This window comes from Bombina bombina, chromosome 3, assembly GCF_027579735.1.
Source record: "Bombina bombina isolate aBomBom1 chromosome 3, aBomBom1.pri, whole genome shotgun sequence".
NCBI classification, from domain to species: Eukaryota; Metazoa; Chordata; class Amphibia; order Anura; family Bombinatoridae; genus Bombina; species Bombina bombina.
In genome coordinates, this window is record NC_069501.1 from 464390391 (window position 1) to 464405115 (window position 14725).

Consider the following 14725-nt stretch of genomic DNA (forward strand, 5'->3'; position numbering starts at 1 on the left):
GGGGCCAACACTTCATGCTGTTTTAGTAGCAGTGGCAGGTTTCTTGGCCTGCTTACCCTTGTTCCAGCCTTGCATCGGTCTCCAGGCTGGTTTGGTTTGAGAACTATTACCCTCTTGCTTAGAGGGTGTAGAATTTGAGGCTGGTCCGTTTCTGCGAAAGGGACGAAAATTTGGCTTATTTTTAGCCTTAAAAGACCTATCCTGAGGAAGGGCGTGGCCCTTTCCCCCAGTGATGTCTGAAATAATCTCTTTCAAGTCAGGGCCAAACAGCGTTTTACCTTTGAAAGGGATGTTAAGCAATTTGTTCTTGGAGGACACATCCGCTGACCAAGACTTTAGCCAAAGCGCTCTGCGCGCCACAATAGCAAAACCTGAATTTTTCGCCGCTAATCTAGCTAATTGCAAAGTGGCGTCTAAGATAAAAGAGTTAGCCAATTTAAGTGCTTGAACTCTGTCCATAACCTCCTCATACGAAGAGTCTTTATTGAGCGACTTTTCTAGTTCTTCGAACCAGAAACACGCTACTGTAGTGACAGGAACAATGCATGAAATTGGTTGTAGAAGGTAACCTTGCTGAACAAACATCTTTTTAAGCAAACCCTCTAATTTTTTATCCATAGGATCTTTGAAAGCACAACTATCTTCTATAGGGATAGTAGTGCGTTTGTTTAGAGTAGAAACCGCCCCCTCGACCTTGGGGACTGTCTGCCATAAGTCCTTTCTGGGGTCGACCATAGGAAATAATTTTTTAAATATAGGGGGAGGAACAAAAGGTATGCCGGGCCTTTCCCATTCCTTATTTACAATGTCCACCACCCGCTTGGGTATAGGAAAAGCATCGGGGGGCACCGGGACCTCTAGGAACTTGTCCATCTTACATAACTTCTCTGGAATGACCAAATTGTCACAATCATCCAGAGTAGATAACACCTCCTTAAGCAGAGCGCGAAGATGTTCTAATTTAAATTTAAAAGTAATAACATCAGGTTCAGCTTGTTGAGAAATTTTTCCTGAATCTGAAATTTCTCCCTCAGACAAAACCTCCCTCCTGGCCCCTTCAGATTGGTGTGAGGGTATGTCAGAACCATTATCATCAGCGTCCTCATGCTCTTCAGTATCTAAAACAGAGCAATCGCGCTTTCTCTGATAAGTGGGCATTTTGGACAAAATGTTTTTAATAGAATTATCCATTACAGCCGTTAATTGTTGCATAGTAAGAAGGATTGGCGCACTAGATGTACTAGGGGCCTCTTGTGTGGGCAAGACTGGTGTAGACACAGAAGGGGAAGATGCAGTACCATGCTTACTCCCCTCGCTTGAGGAATCATTTTGGGCAACATCATTATCAGTGGCATCATTGTCCCTACTTTGTTTGTACACTATGACACATTCATCACATATATTTAAATGGGGAGGAACCTTGGCTTCCAAACATACAGAACATCGTCTATCTGATGGTTCAGACATGTTAACAAGCATAAACTTGATAACAAAGCACAAAAAACGTTTTAAAATAAAACCGTTACTGTCACTTTAAATTTTAAACTGAACACACTTTATTACTGAATATGTGAAAAAGTATGAAGGAATTGTTCAAAATTCACCAAAATTTCACCACAGTGTCTTAAAGCCTTAAAAGTATTGCACACCTAATTTACATTTAACCCCTATACAGTCCCTGGTATCTGCTTTGCTGAGACCCAACCAAGCCCAGAGGGGAATACGATACCAAATGACGCCTTCAATAAGCTTTTTCAGTGGTTCTTAGCTCCTCACACATGCATCTGCATGCCTTGCTTTCCAAAAACAACTGCGCATTAGTAGCGAGAAAATGAGGCTCTGCCTATGACTAGAAAAGGCCCCCAGTGAAAAAGGTGTCCAATACAGTGCCTGCCGTTTTTTTAATACATCCCCAAGATTAAAAGAACTATTTATAGTTATAATCCACTAAATATACTTATAAAGTAATCGTTTTAGCCCAGAAAAATGTCTACCAGTCTTTAAAGCCCTTGTGAAGCCCTTTATTCTTATACTAAACTAAGAAAATGGCTTACCGGTTCCCATAGGGAAAATGACAGCTTCCAGCATTACCAAGTCTTGTTAGAAATGTGTCATACCTCAAGCAGCAAAAGTCTGCCCACTGTTTCCCCCAATTGAAGTTAATTCATCTCAACAGTCCTGTGTGGAAACAGCCATCGATTTTAGTAACGGTTGCTAAAATCATTTTCCTCTTACAAACAGAAATCTTCATCTCTTTTCTGTTTCAGAGTAAATAGTACATACCAGCACTATTTTAAAATAACAAACTCTTGATTGAAGAATAAAACTACATTTAAACACCAAAAAACTGTTAGCCATCTCCGTGGAGATGTTGCCTGTGCAACGGCAAAGAGAATGACTGGGGTAGGCGGAGCCTAGGAGGGATCATGTGACCAGCTTTGCTGGGCTCTTTGCCATTTCCTGTTGGGGAAGAGAATATCCCACAAGTAAGGATGACGCCGTGGACCGGACACACCTATGTTGGAGAAAGGGACAATAAACACTGAGATTTTTTTATATAAAATATTTAGTTTCTAATTCTCAGAACTTGAAATGCACTCTGCGGACTGTCACTAATTTGCTTCATCAGAAGAATGCTAAACAACGAATTTTTTTACTTATGACTGGGACTAGCCTTGTTGTTTGCAGACTAAAGACCAGATTGGTGCCTCCAAAAAAGGCAGATGGAGGGCAGAATTTTGCTACTGAAAAATAATTGCAGTAAAAATGTTAAGACTTGGATATGTTATGTTATTCTATAGGAACACAAGAGACATATCTTGTAATTTCAAGCTGTTTATTGTCTCATAAAATTTTAGTGTAGTAGTTTTTCTTTTCTCTAGTTTTAGACCAGGACTGGTTTGGGAGAGAATAATAAATGTGTTGCTGTGTTGGGAATAATCCAGGGGCACAAGTACCTGAGTCTGTATTCGGTTCAGGCCTCTGAACCATAGGATCTGGCCTCTTCTAAGTTCCATCTCTCCATGGTCAAACTCCTCCATGCCTTCAGTCATTTCCTCATGTTGAATATCATCTTTCATTGGCCCATGGCCTGCCTCCTTCAGGAATTTGAGGCGACTGGTTGGTACTGAGCAGATCAGCTGCAATGAGAAGAAAAAGGAACAAAATGAAATGGACAAGAGTTAGACATAACAAGGAATTAAAAAGAGAATCAGAGATAAACAACCGTTTCTTAAAATTAGGTCTAGAGATATGGTAAATAAAATAACCAACCTGTCCCCACAAAAGTTCTCCAAGTCCAATAAAGATGCACCAGAACCACTGGGATAACGAAAGACCAGAGCAACTAAATGGCTTCCCTCCAAACTCCACGATTATGATCTGTAACCAGGAGATGAGAATTATGTTGTGGCGTCAGTTAAAAAATTTCAGAATTTTTATAGTAAAATATTGGAGGCTTAGTAAGTAGTTATTAACCCCCCCCCCCCCCCCACATATGCAGCCCCCAAATTCTCAAAAGGATACCAAAAATACTTTTAACCCCTATAATGGATATATAGGAAATAAATCCAACTGATTCGCAAGGATCAATAGCTCACAGGCTGTTCAACCCCCCACTAGTTTTGATGGTGGCCCCAAAAACACATAAAAAGCCCAAGAATCTTGAGTTTTTCAAACATTAATACATTTTAAATGACCTAATTTTAGATACAAAGAAAAATACAATACATATTAAAGGAAATGGAAGACAAAATTAAAGTTTGATGATTCAGACATAGTTTACAATAAAAAAAATGCAATTGATTTCTATTATCAAATTTGTCTCTTTCTCTTATTGGTTAAAACATTGCTGTTCTTATGGAGAACATACTGAAGTAGGTAAAAGAACATGTATTTCTTGAGCTTTATGTTGCTGCACTGCCTGGAAAAATGTTATACAAGCAAACTAACTGTAGTAGCTTCAGTCACTATATGGTAAGGTAAACAATGGCAAGTCTGTATAGCTAGATGCACTATTTAAAAAAAAAAAAAATACACTGTTTAAACACATTTGTCTTTAGATTGATCAGAGGCATTCAAACAGTATGTGAGCATTAGTAATTGAAGGCAGAACTACACCCTCCCTTTACAGGTTGCATGTTTCCTGTGCCTCCCTCAGTATGCTCTTATGGAAAGGGGCCATGTTTCAACCAAGGATGCCAAAAGAAAGCTGTAAATTTGATAACAGAAGCAAAATATGTTACAAATACATAGAGAAAGAGTAGCAGCTCAGTAGCGATTTACCACCTGGTAGAAGACTCTTTTAGCCCAATTGTGCTTTTCACAGAAAGGAAATTTCATGAAGTATATCAGGCTGATTCCGCCTAACAAGGTCTGTTAAGCCCTAAAATATCAGGCAATCCATCTCTGAACAAGGAATATAGCAACCCCAGACAATTGTTTTGGCCTTCTTTGGGCCTTGTCAGTGAGGTGCAGCCATATTACTCTAAGCACATTGGACAAGGAGTCCACGTCTGGTTACCCCCATCACCCTTAGGGAGACTTCCCTAGGGTCATATCACAAATACATAAAGAGAAGTGCTCTACCAGAAACAAACAGCAGCTCAGTAGCTTGTTCTGTTTCTGAATGTATTTGAATAATAACACTGGGAAAGTCTCTATAAGGTAATCCAAAGAGGCTTAGGATCAGCGCATCACTGCACACAAAGCAATATATGAAGTCATGATATAGGTGCAATATTAGATTGGGCTCAGTGAGGGAAGTCTCCCTAAGGGTGATGGGGGTAACTGCAGGGTTGGATTAGAGCACTGGGTGTGGCTGAAACTCCTGAACTCAATTATTAGTAGAGGTGCAAATTTTCAGAACTTCTTTAACAGAAACAAATGCCATGCTGCCCTGTAAATATAAGCAAGTAAGGATTAGTGGTCTTGGAGGTGTCTGTTAGTTAGTGACTCCTCTGAGGCCTAGTCTCCCTGCTTTTGTTTTCCAGCTATCGCAGCTGCTTCGGGTCAAGCAAAAGCTTCTCTAGAGATGCTCCTGCTGTATCCATCTTATTCCTAGTTATCTCTGGTGAAAACTTCTAGTAACAACAAGGCCAATCCCATGAGGAATAATTACCATAGCAACTTATTGGAAGATATCTGGCCTATCATCAGTTATGTTTAATTACCCTCACATGGAATACAAACTGGTAGTAAAAACATCCATTAGCCAAACATACTTTTTAGCATATATGCAACATAAATTGCACATAATGTTTCCCTTATAGTAGTGCAGATATGGTTTACCTCTGCTCTTATATAAACTTCAGTACTTTTCTATGTATAAATAAAAAGAGAGAAGCGCTCAACCTGGGAACGAACAAATGCATAATAGCTTGCTCTATGGCTAGTTGCCACCCAAGAAGCAGCCTCTTTTTGCTCAACATGTGCCTTTCACAGAGAAGAACTTTCCTGAAGCATATCAGTCTGATCCTGACTTCACAGTACAGTCCAGCCCGAAATACCAGGCAATCCCTCTCTGAACGAGAGAAACAGCAAAACCCCAGACGTACGTTTCGGCCTATTGTGGGCCTCGTCAGTGAGGTGCAGCCATATCCCTCTAGGCACACTGAGCAACGGGTCCACGTCTGGATTCCCGCATCACACTTAGGGAGACTTCCCAAAATGTCATAATTTGCATAAATAAAAAGAGAGAAGCGCTTGCTTATTTGAAATCTTGTTTGAAATTATTATTATTATTAAATGGACAGTTAAAGTGAAAGTCAATCCTAGCGTTGTACAAACGCTAGGATTTACTATTGAAACAAATAAAGGGGACTTTCATTCATGAAGTATAAGATACTTTATGTGGAAAGCTCCTTTATTTGTTTCAACCGAATGCCGTTCTTAGCTTCTACAGCAGCCCACGGCTAAATAATTTTTTTGCTAAGAGGTGACCTCTTAGCCAATAGCCGTGCGGTAAATTTGGTTTGGCGCCCATGGGAGCTGGATTTACTTCACAGCTATTGGCTAAGAGGTGAAAACGTCACCTCTTAGCCAAAAATTTTTTAGCCGTGGGCTGCTGTAGGAGATAAGAACGGCGATCGGTTAAAAGAAAAGGAGCTTTCTACATGAAGTATCTTATACTTCATGAATGAAAGTCCCTTTTATTTGTTTCAATAGTCAATCCTAGCGTTTGTACAACGCTAGGATTGACTTTCACTTTAACACTTTGAAATCGTAATATAAAATGCTTAGAAGGGCCACTAAAGCCCTAAAAATTAGAACGTTTCATGGTTCAGATAAAGTATGCAATTTAAAAAAGAAAAAAAAAAAAACAAGAATACTTCCATTATCAAAATGTTCACATCTTTTTTACATGCACGATTTCTGTGGCTCCAGCTCCTACTGAGCATGTGCAAAAGTGTCCAGTACATATGTATATGCATTATGAGACTGGCTCATGGCTGTCACATGAGAGGGGTAAGGAAAATTGCATTAACTTTTAAATTTGCCAGAAAATATTTTACTACTCATTTCAAATTAAATTTAAAGGGACAGTCAACACCAGAATTTGTGTTGTTTTTAAAGATAATTCCTTAAATTACCCATTCCCCAGTTTTGCATAGCCAACACAGTTATAATAATACGTGTTTTACCTCTGTAATTACCTTGTATCTAAGCATCTGCAGATTGCCCCCTTATTTCAGTTATTTTGACATACTTTTATTTTAGCTAATCAGAGCTCACTCCTCTGTAAATTCACGTGCATGAGCTCAATGTTATCTATATGAAACACATGAACTAACGCCCTCTAGTGGTCAAAATGCATACAGTTTAGAGGCAGCCTTCAAGGTCTAAGAAATTAGCATATGAACCTCCTAGGTTTAGCTTTAAACTAAGAATACCAAGAGAACAAAGCAAAATTGGTGACAAAAGTAAATCGGAAAGTTGTCTAAAATTACATGCCCTATTTGAATCATGAAAGTTTTTTTGGACTTGACTGTCCCTTTAAGTGTTATTGCATTATATTTTTATTGTGTATTTGTCAATTATTAAATTACTTAAAGTACTTGCCTAATTTTTGTTTGATAAACCGAGCCCAAAGAAAACGCAGCAAATTTGACAACGGAAGTTGTTTAAAATTTGTACACTATCTGAATCATGAAAGAAAAAAATTGAGTTTCATATTCCTTTAAGTTGCATATTAAAATAATTCAGTTCTACACATTATAATTTGAAATATGTAGAACCATATGAATGATATTATATATTTGTAGTTATTTATAGCTTTCAACTCCATTGCGGTTTTGTTTTTGGATTTTTAGTGGCATTTATACTGTCATATAATAATTTTTTTTTCTTTTTTTGTTGTTGATCTAGACATGATTAACTTTTTAGTTTATACTTTAACATTTCTTTTCTGATTGTTACCTGTGCTCCAAAAGTCCCAAGAACAACAGCGCAGAAAATAGGGTTCCGGTAGATATTATCAAAGACGTTTCGTTCCCCGTGAATTTTGCGAGCATTTATTTCATTAAAGAGCTGCATCATTACAAAGGTGTTGAAGACGATAGTGTAGTGTTCCGATGGAGGTGAGTGCAGAGGGACATCCCTCCCACTGTCAATGTCAAAAAATTTCTCACCTATTGACATCAAATTACAGATATGTTAGGGAAAAAGGAGAGAATTATAAGGGCAGAAAAGCATAAGAGAAGGAAATTAAAGTGACAAACTCAAAACCTAATCCCTCTAAAAAAATTTTTATTAAAAGGGACATGATACCCAAATGTTGAAGGACTTGAAAGTGATGCATCATCGCTGTAAAAAGCCAACTAGAAATGATCACCTGAACATCTCTATGTAAAAAAAGGAAGACATTTACCTCAAAATTTCACACACCATTGTAAAGGGACTTTAAAGAGACACTAAACCCAAACATTTTCTTTCATGATTCAAGTAGAGAATACAATTTTAAAAAATATTCCAATTTACTTGTATTATCTAATTTGCTTCATTCAGTAGATATCCTTTCTTCAAGAAATAGCAATGCACATGTGTAAGCCAATCACACGAGGCATCTATGTGCAGCAACCAATCAGCAGCTACTGAGCCTATCTAGATATGCTTTCCATCAAAGTATATCAAGGAAATTAAGCAAATTAGATAATAGAAGTAAATTAGAAAGTTGTTTAAAATTCTATGTTCTTTCTAAATCATGAAAGAAAAAATGTGGGTTTTGTGTCCCTTTAACCCCTTAAGGACAAGGCCATTTTTCAATTTCTTTCCCTTAAAGGGACAGTATACTGTAAAATAGTTTTTCCCTTAATGTGTTTACAATTGCTTTTTTACCAACTGCAGAGTAAAAAAATTATGAAATTAGCTTTTTAACCCCTTAATGACCACAGCACTTTTCCATTTTCTGTCCGTTTGGGACCAAGGCTATTTTTACATTTTTGCGGTGTTTGTGTTTAGCTGTAATTTTCCTCTTACTTATTTACTGTACCCACACATATTATATACCGTTTTTCTAGCCATTAAATGGACTTTCAAAATATACCATTATTTTCATCATATCTTATAATTTACTATAAAAAATATTATAAAATATGAGGAAAAAATGGAAAAAAACACACTTTTTCTAACTTTGACCCCCAAAATCTGTTACACATCTACAACCACCAAAAAACACCCATGCTAAATAGTTTCTAAATTTTGTCCTGAGTTTAGAAATACCCAATGTTTACATGTTCTTTGCTTTTTTTGCAAGTTATAGGGCCATAAATACAAGTAGCACTTTGCCATTTCCAAACCACTTTTTTTCAAAATTAGCGCTAGTTACATTGGGACACTAATATCTTTCAGGAATCTCTGAATATCCATTGACATGTATATATTTTTTTTTAGAAGACATCCCAAAGTATTGATCTAGGCCCATTTTGGTATATTTCATGCCACCATTTCACCGCCGAATGCGATGAAATAAATTTTTTTTTTTACTTTTTCACAAATTTTTTCACAAACTTTAGGTTTCTCACTGAAATTATTTACAAACAGCTTGTGCAATTATGGCACAAATGGTTGTAAATGCTTCTCTGGGATCCCCTTTGTTCATAAATAGCAGACATATATGGCTTTGGCTTTGCTTTTTGGTAATTAGAAGGCTGCTAAATGCCACTGCGCACCACACGTGTATTATGCCCAGCAGTGAATGGGTTAATTAGGGAGCATGTAGGGAGCTTCTAGGGTTAATTTTAGCTCTAGTGTAGTGTAGTAGACAACCCCAAGTATTGATCTAGGCCCATTTTGGTATATTTCATGCCACCATTTCACCGCCAAAAGCAATCAAATAAAAAAAAAAATTGTTCACTTTTTCAAACTTTAGGTTTTTCACTAAAATTATTTACAAACAGCTTGTGCAATTATGGCACAAATGGTTTTAAATGCTTCTCTGGGATCCCCTTTGTTCAGAAATAGCAGACATATATGGCTTTGGCGTTGCTTTTTGGTAATTATAAGGCCGCTAAATGCTGCTGCGCATCACATGTGTATTATGGCCAGCAGTGAAGGGGTTAATTAGGTAGTTTGTAGGGAGCTTGCAGGGTTAATTTTAGCTTTAGTGTAGAGATCAGACTCCCACCTGACACATCCCACCCCCTGATCCCTCCCAAACAGCACTCTTCCCTCCCCCACCCCACAATTGTCCCCGCCATCTTAAGTACTGGCAGAAAGTCTGCCAGTACTAAAATAAAAGGTATAAAAAAAAAAAAAAAAAAAAAAATTTTTAAGCATATTTACATATGCTGCTATGTAGGGTCCCCCCTTAGCCCCCAACCTCCCTGATCCCCCCCAAAATAGCTCCCTAACCCTCCCCCTCTGCCTTATTGGGGCCATCTTGGGTACTGGCAGCTGTCTGCCAGTACCCAGTTTGCAAATAAAAATGTTTTTTTTTTATTTTTTATTATTTGTTTCTGTAGTGTAGCTTCCCCCCCACAGTCCAATACCCCACCAGCCAAACCGATCACCAAAATAAACATATTAACCCCTTTGATCCCCACTTCTAACAAAAAAACGTTCTGTAGCGTAGTGGTTCCCACCCGCTCCCTCCCCGTGCACGCGCCCGCCCGGCCTCCCCGTGCACGCGTCCGTGCGCGTCCCCCCGGTCGTCCCCGCCCCCCTCAGCATCACAAAGGCCATCGATGGCCGCCACCCACCTCCCACACCGGCTCCCACCCACCAACGAACGTAGCCGTTAATGTCCGGTGCAGAGAGGGCCACAGAGTGGCTCTCTCTGCACCGGATGGCTACAAATGGTTATTGCAGGATGCCTCGATATCGAGGCATCACTGCAATAACCGGAAAGCAGCTGGAAGCGAGCAGGATCGCTTCCAGCTGCTTTCCACACCGAGGACGTGCAGGGTACGTTCTCAGGCGTTAACTGCCTTTTTTTTTTGAGGACGTACCCTGCACGTCCTCGGTCATTAAGGGGTTAATGTTTATTTGTGTATATTAAAGCTCTGATTTTGTGTTTTGAAGCCACAACCTAATAAAATGGGTTGAGCTTGTAGGTATAATCCAATCTCATTACTGTATCACATTGTGTACATATACCTGCTTCTTTATCTTATATCTGTCCATTAAACAATCACCAGTACTTGGAGAAAACAATGTAAAATCAACATTGTATTACCTTATCTCTGCTATATCCCACTGGGAGTGTAATTTCTTCTACTGGCAGTGTTTACAAAGCTTATCAATAGCTTGGACCTGCGGCCACAAACTTTCAGAATAGGTGGGGATACCACATGGTAAATCAACTATTTCAAATGTAGATATAAGGGTAAAGGAGCTACTTGTAAACAATTTAATACACTCCAATAGGTAAAGTGGATAATTGGGAACAAATTAAAGTGGAGAAATATTTTGAGTAAACTGTCCCTTTAAGGACCAGGGCTATTTTTACATTTTTGCGGTGTTTGGGTTTAGCTGTAATTTTCCTCTTACTCATTTACTGTACCCACACATATTATATACCGTTTTTCTCGCCATTAAATGGACTTTCTAAAGATACCATTACTTTTATCATATCTTATAATTTCTATAATTTTTTAATATAAAATATGAGGAAAAATTGGAAAAAAACACACTTTTTCTAACTTTGACTCCCAAAATCTGTTACACATCTACAACCACCAAAAAACACCCATGCTAAATAGTTTCTAAGTTTTGTCCTGAGTTTAGAAATACCCAATGTTTACATGTTCTTTGCTTTTTTTGCAAGTTATAGGGCAATAAGTACAAGTAGCACTTTTCTATTTCCAAACAACTTTTTTTTCAAAATTAGCGCTAGTTACATTGGGACACTGATATCTTTCAGGAATCCCTGAATAACCCTTGACATGTATATAATTTTTTAGAAGACATCCCAAAGTATTGATTTAGGCCCATTTTGGTTAATTTTAGCTTTAATGTAGAGATCAGCCTCCCCCACCCCACACATCACACCCCCTGATCCCTCCCAAACAGCTCTCTTCCCTCCCCCACCCCACAATTGTCCCTGCCATCTTAAGTACTGGCAGAAAGTCTGCCAGTACTAAAATAAAAGGTATTTTAAAAAAAATATTTACATATACTTCTGTGTAGGATCCCCCCCCTTAGCCCCCAACCTCCCTGATCCCCCCCCCCAAACAGCTCTCTATCCCTCCCCCTCTACCTTATTGGTAGGCATCTTGGGTACTGGCAGCTGTCTGCCAGTACCCAGTTTACAAAAAAACCCTGCTTTTTTATATTTTATTTTATTTTTTCTGTAGTGTAGCTTCCCCCCAGCCAAAGAGCAACCCCCACCCCCACCCAGATCCCTTAGATGTATGTTTACAATTATTTTATACCCACTCTAACTTTTTATTTTTACATTGCTGTAGTGTAGCCGTTCCCACCCGCTTCCACCCCGTGCACCCGCCCGCCCCCGCCCTCCCGTGCACCTGCGTGCGCCTCTGTGTGAGCCCCCGATCCCGCCCCCCTCCACGTCATAGCTAACATTGATGGCCGACCACCCGCCTCCCACTGCAGCTCCCACCCACCAACGATACCGGCTACCGATGTCCGGTGCAGAGAGGGCCACAGAGTGGCTTTCTCTGCATCGGATGGCCAAGGGGTGTTATTGCAGGATGCCTCGATGTCGAGGCATCACTGCAATAACCGGAAAGCGCCTGGAAGCGAGCAGGATCGCTTTCAGCTGCTTTAAACCCCTACTGTCGTACAGGGTACGTTGCTGGTCTTTTAAGACCAGATTGTGTGCGACGTACCCTGTACGACATGCGTCGTTAAGGGGTTAAGCAGTCAATCAGGATACTACTCCCAGAACTTGTAAGGAAGCGTGCATTTGGCACATGCAGGCACAGTCATGTTACTTCCCTATTTAGTTTAAGAAAATTTACTATGAACTCTCACGAGATTTCCGTGAAATCTCATGAGATCACAGCAAAGCATTGCATGACCTCAGCATTGGCGATTGGCTATTGTTTTGGTTTTATTTCAACTTGCAGCTGGACAGAAGTTGAAGTAGAACTGTTACCAGAGCACTTACTTTGGTGAGATGAAGAAATTTAGAGGTAAAATATCTTCCTTTGTTACAAAGAAATGTTCTGGTGATATTTTCTTGTCAGCTTTTTACAGTTACAGTATGTTGAACCACTTTCAAGTGATTTAACATAAGTATTATGTCACTTTAACGAAAATAACAGTATTTCAAAATAAATTATCTATTTAAGCCTGCTTTTTTGCCTGCTTTTTGCTGTAAAATACCTAAAAATGAACATGTTTCACTCCCTCCCAGAATGGCTGAATACCTTAGTTATACTTTATGAATGAAGTTGCGTACACACTAAGCCTTATTGGCTGATAGTAACTTCCAGCAAAGTGTCATTGGCTGATAGGAAGTACCTCCAAGCCGCTGAACATTAGTAGGAAGTGTACAATTGATACAGATGTACTAGTTTTTAATTTTATTTAAAGCAGCTTTCAGTTGATATTTTTGTTATGAAAAAATAATGTCAATGTTTTAACAATGCTCGAGGGATTGTTTTTCTAAAAATGTATAGGTTAGATAAGAGCAGAAGCTCAATTAAATCTGCATCTCATTGGTCACAACAAACAAAACAAGAAACAAATTCCAACAGACATTTTAAGAGGTGTATCAAAGAACTGTTTTTTTTTTTTTTTTTTTTTTTTTTTTGATCTCTTATAAATTTTTATTGAGGTTCGAGGCAAGGCTTACAAACCAAAACGTGTCAGTAAATTCTATACATAGATAATTATTTCTAGACACATCATGAACAGACATTAAATAACATATATAAAACTCATACGACTGACAATATTTAAATTAACAAAACACATAACTAGCCTGTTGTACTGTAAACCCTCCATAAGGCGCATGAGGCCATTCTTGGACCTTCTAGGACTATCAAAAACACAAAGCTACAGAGGGTTATCTAGGACAGTGCGAGACTACTCTTGAGTCTCAAATGGGAACCTTTTTTTTTTTCCCCCATTTTATATACACAAAATATAAAGACGTCATTTTTAGACCTTAAACGATATAATGATGAGTGTACATAACTGAGATCACCATCCATTGGAATATTTTGGTAGCAGAACATGGCTACATATATTTTCAGTGCCAGGTTGAGAGGTATGCATGCTAGTCTTATTTGGACCCCTAGACAAGACATATAGAAATAGAGGTGGAGATTATTGAGGATGGAGACTGCCTATTAGTCAGTATGCTTATTTTCTGTGATGTTGAATCACAATGTAATGAACAGGACTAGACCACTCTTCTAAGGGGCTTAGCTAGAATAAAGTCTTAAGTAAGGAAATGTGAGAGGATCATGTTAATTATTAGGTGGTTTCTCTGCCTGAAGTGGTAGTGATCTATGATGTCTCCTAGTATTGTATTCATGGATCCCTATAGTTATTGGAGTGTCAGCACGGTTGAATTATATGTTCAATTATCTACCTTATCTGCCTCTGGAACTAGAACTACATGAGCTTATGATAGTTACGTATGACCTATAAGTTATATAGCTTTAAACCACCCATGCGTTGATGGGCTGTCAGTTTACAAAATTATCTATTGGTTGGCGGTTGCCATCTATTGGTTACTAGTATATTCCCTATATTTTATATGGTCTAGATCAGCGCACCCCACTGTCTCGGCCGCTGACAGTAAGGCAGCATAATAACAAAACCTTGGATGCACCATCAGCAATATGGGCGTAGTAAGCTAGGAAAATATTTAGGGTATCAACTAATCTCATCTTACCTACGAAAAACCTTGGGTAGCTTCAATAGAAGGATTCATGTCTAGAATGATAGGATATAGTATGGTTTGGCAATTCCACTCAGTTTACTTATATAGTACTTCATGTGCGCTCCACAATTATGGCTACGTGGATGTCTCTTAATGTATATCCCTAGTTGGGTCCCCTGTACTCAATTTAAACTAGGCGAGAAGATTCAACAGAGAGAAAAAGTAGTAATTTAAGCCTGAAGAATAAAATTAATTTTGAGATAGATCATATGCAAAAATAGTTCAGTGAAGCTTATGTAATTCGTTACTTAGATTCTAGCTAACTTTCCTGGATATACCAGCTCGCTTATGGTAGAGTGTGAAATTGTTTGTATATATGTATACAGGGCCGGATTTCCCATTAGGCACAGTAGGCATGTGCCTACAGGC

General features: G+C 38.7%; 1 protein-coding gene across 10 annotated transcripts in view; it reads right to left on the reverse strand.

The window, feature by feature from the left end:
* ATP2B4 (ATPase plasma membrane Ca2+ transporting 4) overlaps window positions 1-14725 on the reverse strand; it is a 279350-nt gene that overhangs the window by 20256 nt on the left and 244369 nt on the right. For all 10 annotated transcript variants that reach the window (XM_053706722.1, XM_053706716.1, XM_053706723.1 and 7 more), the window contains 3 exons: window positions 7417-7628; window positions 3274-3381; window positions 2958-3140 (listed from right to left, as the gene is read on the reverse strand). In XM_053706722.1, the coding sequence (XP_053562697.1) occupies window positions 2958-3140; window positions 3274-3381; window positions 7417-7628 (503 nt within the window). The remainder of the gene's footprint in view (window positions 1-2957; window positions 3141-3273; window positions 3382-7416; window positions 7629-14725) is intronic.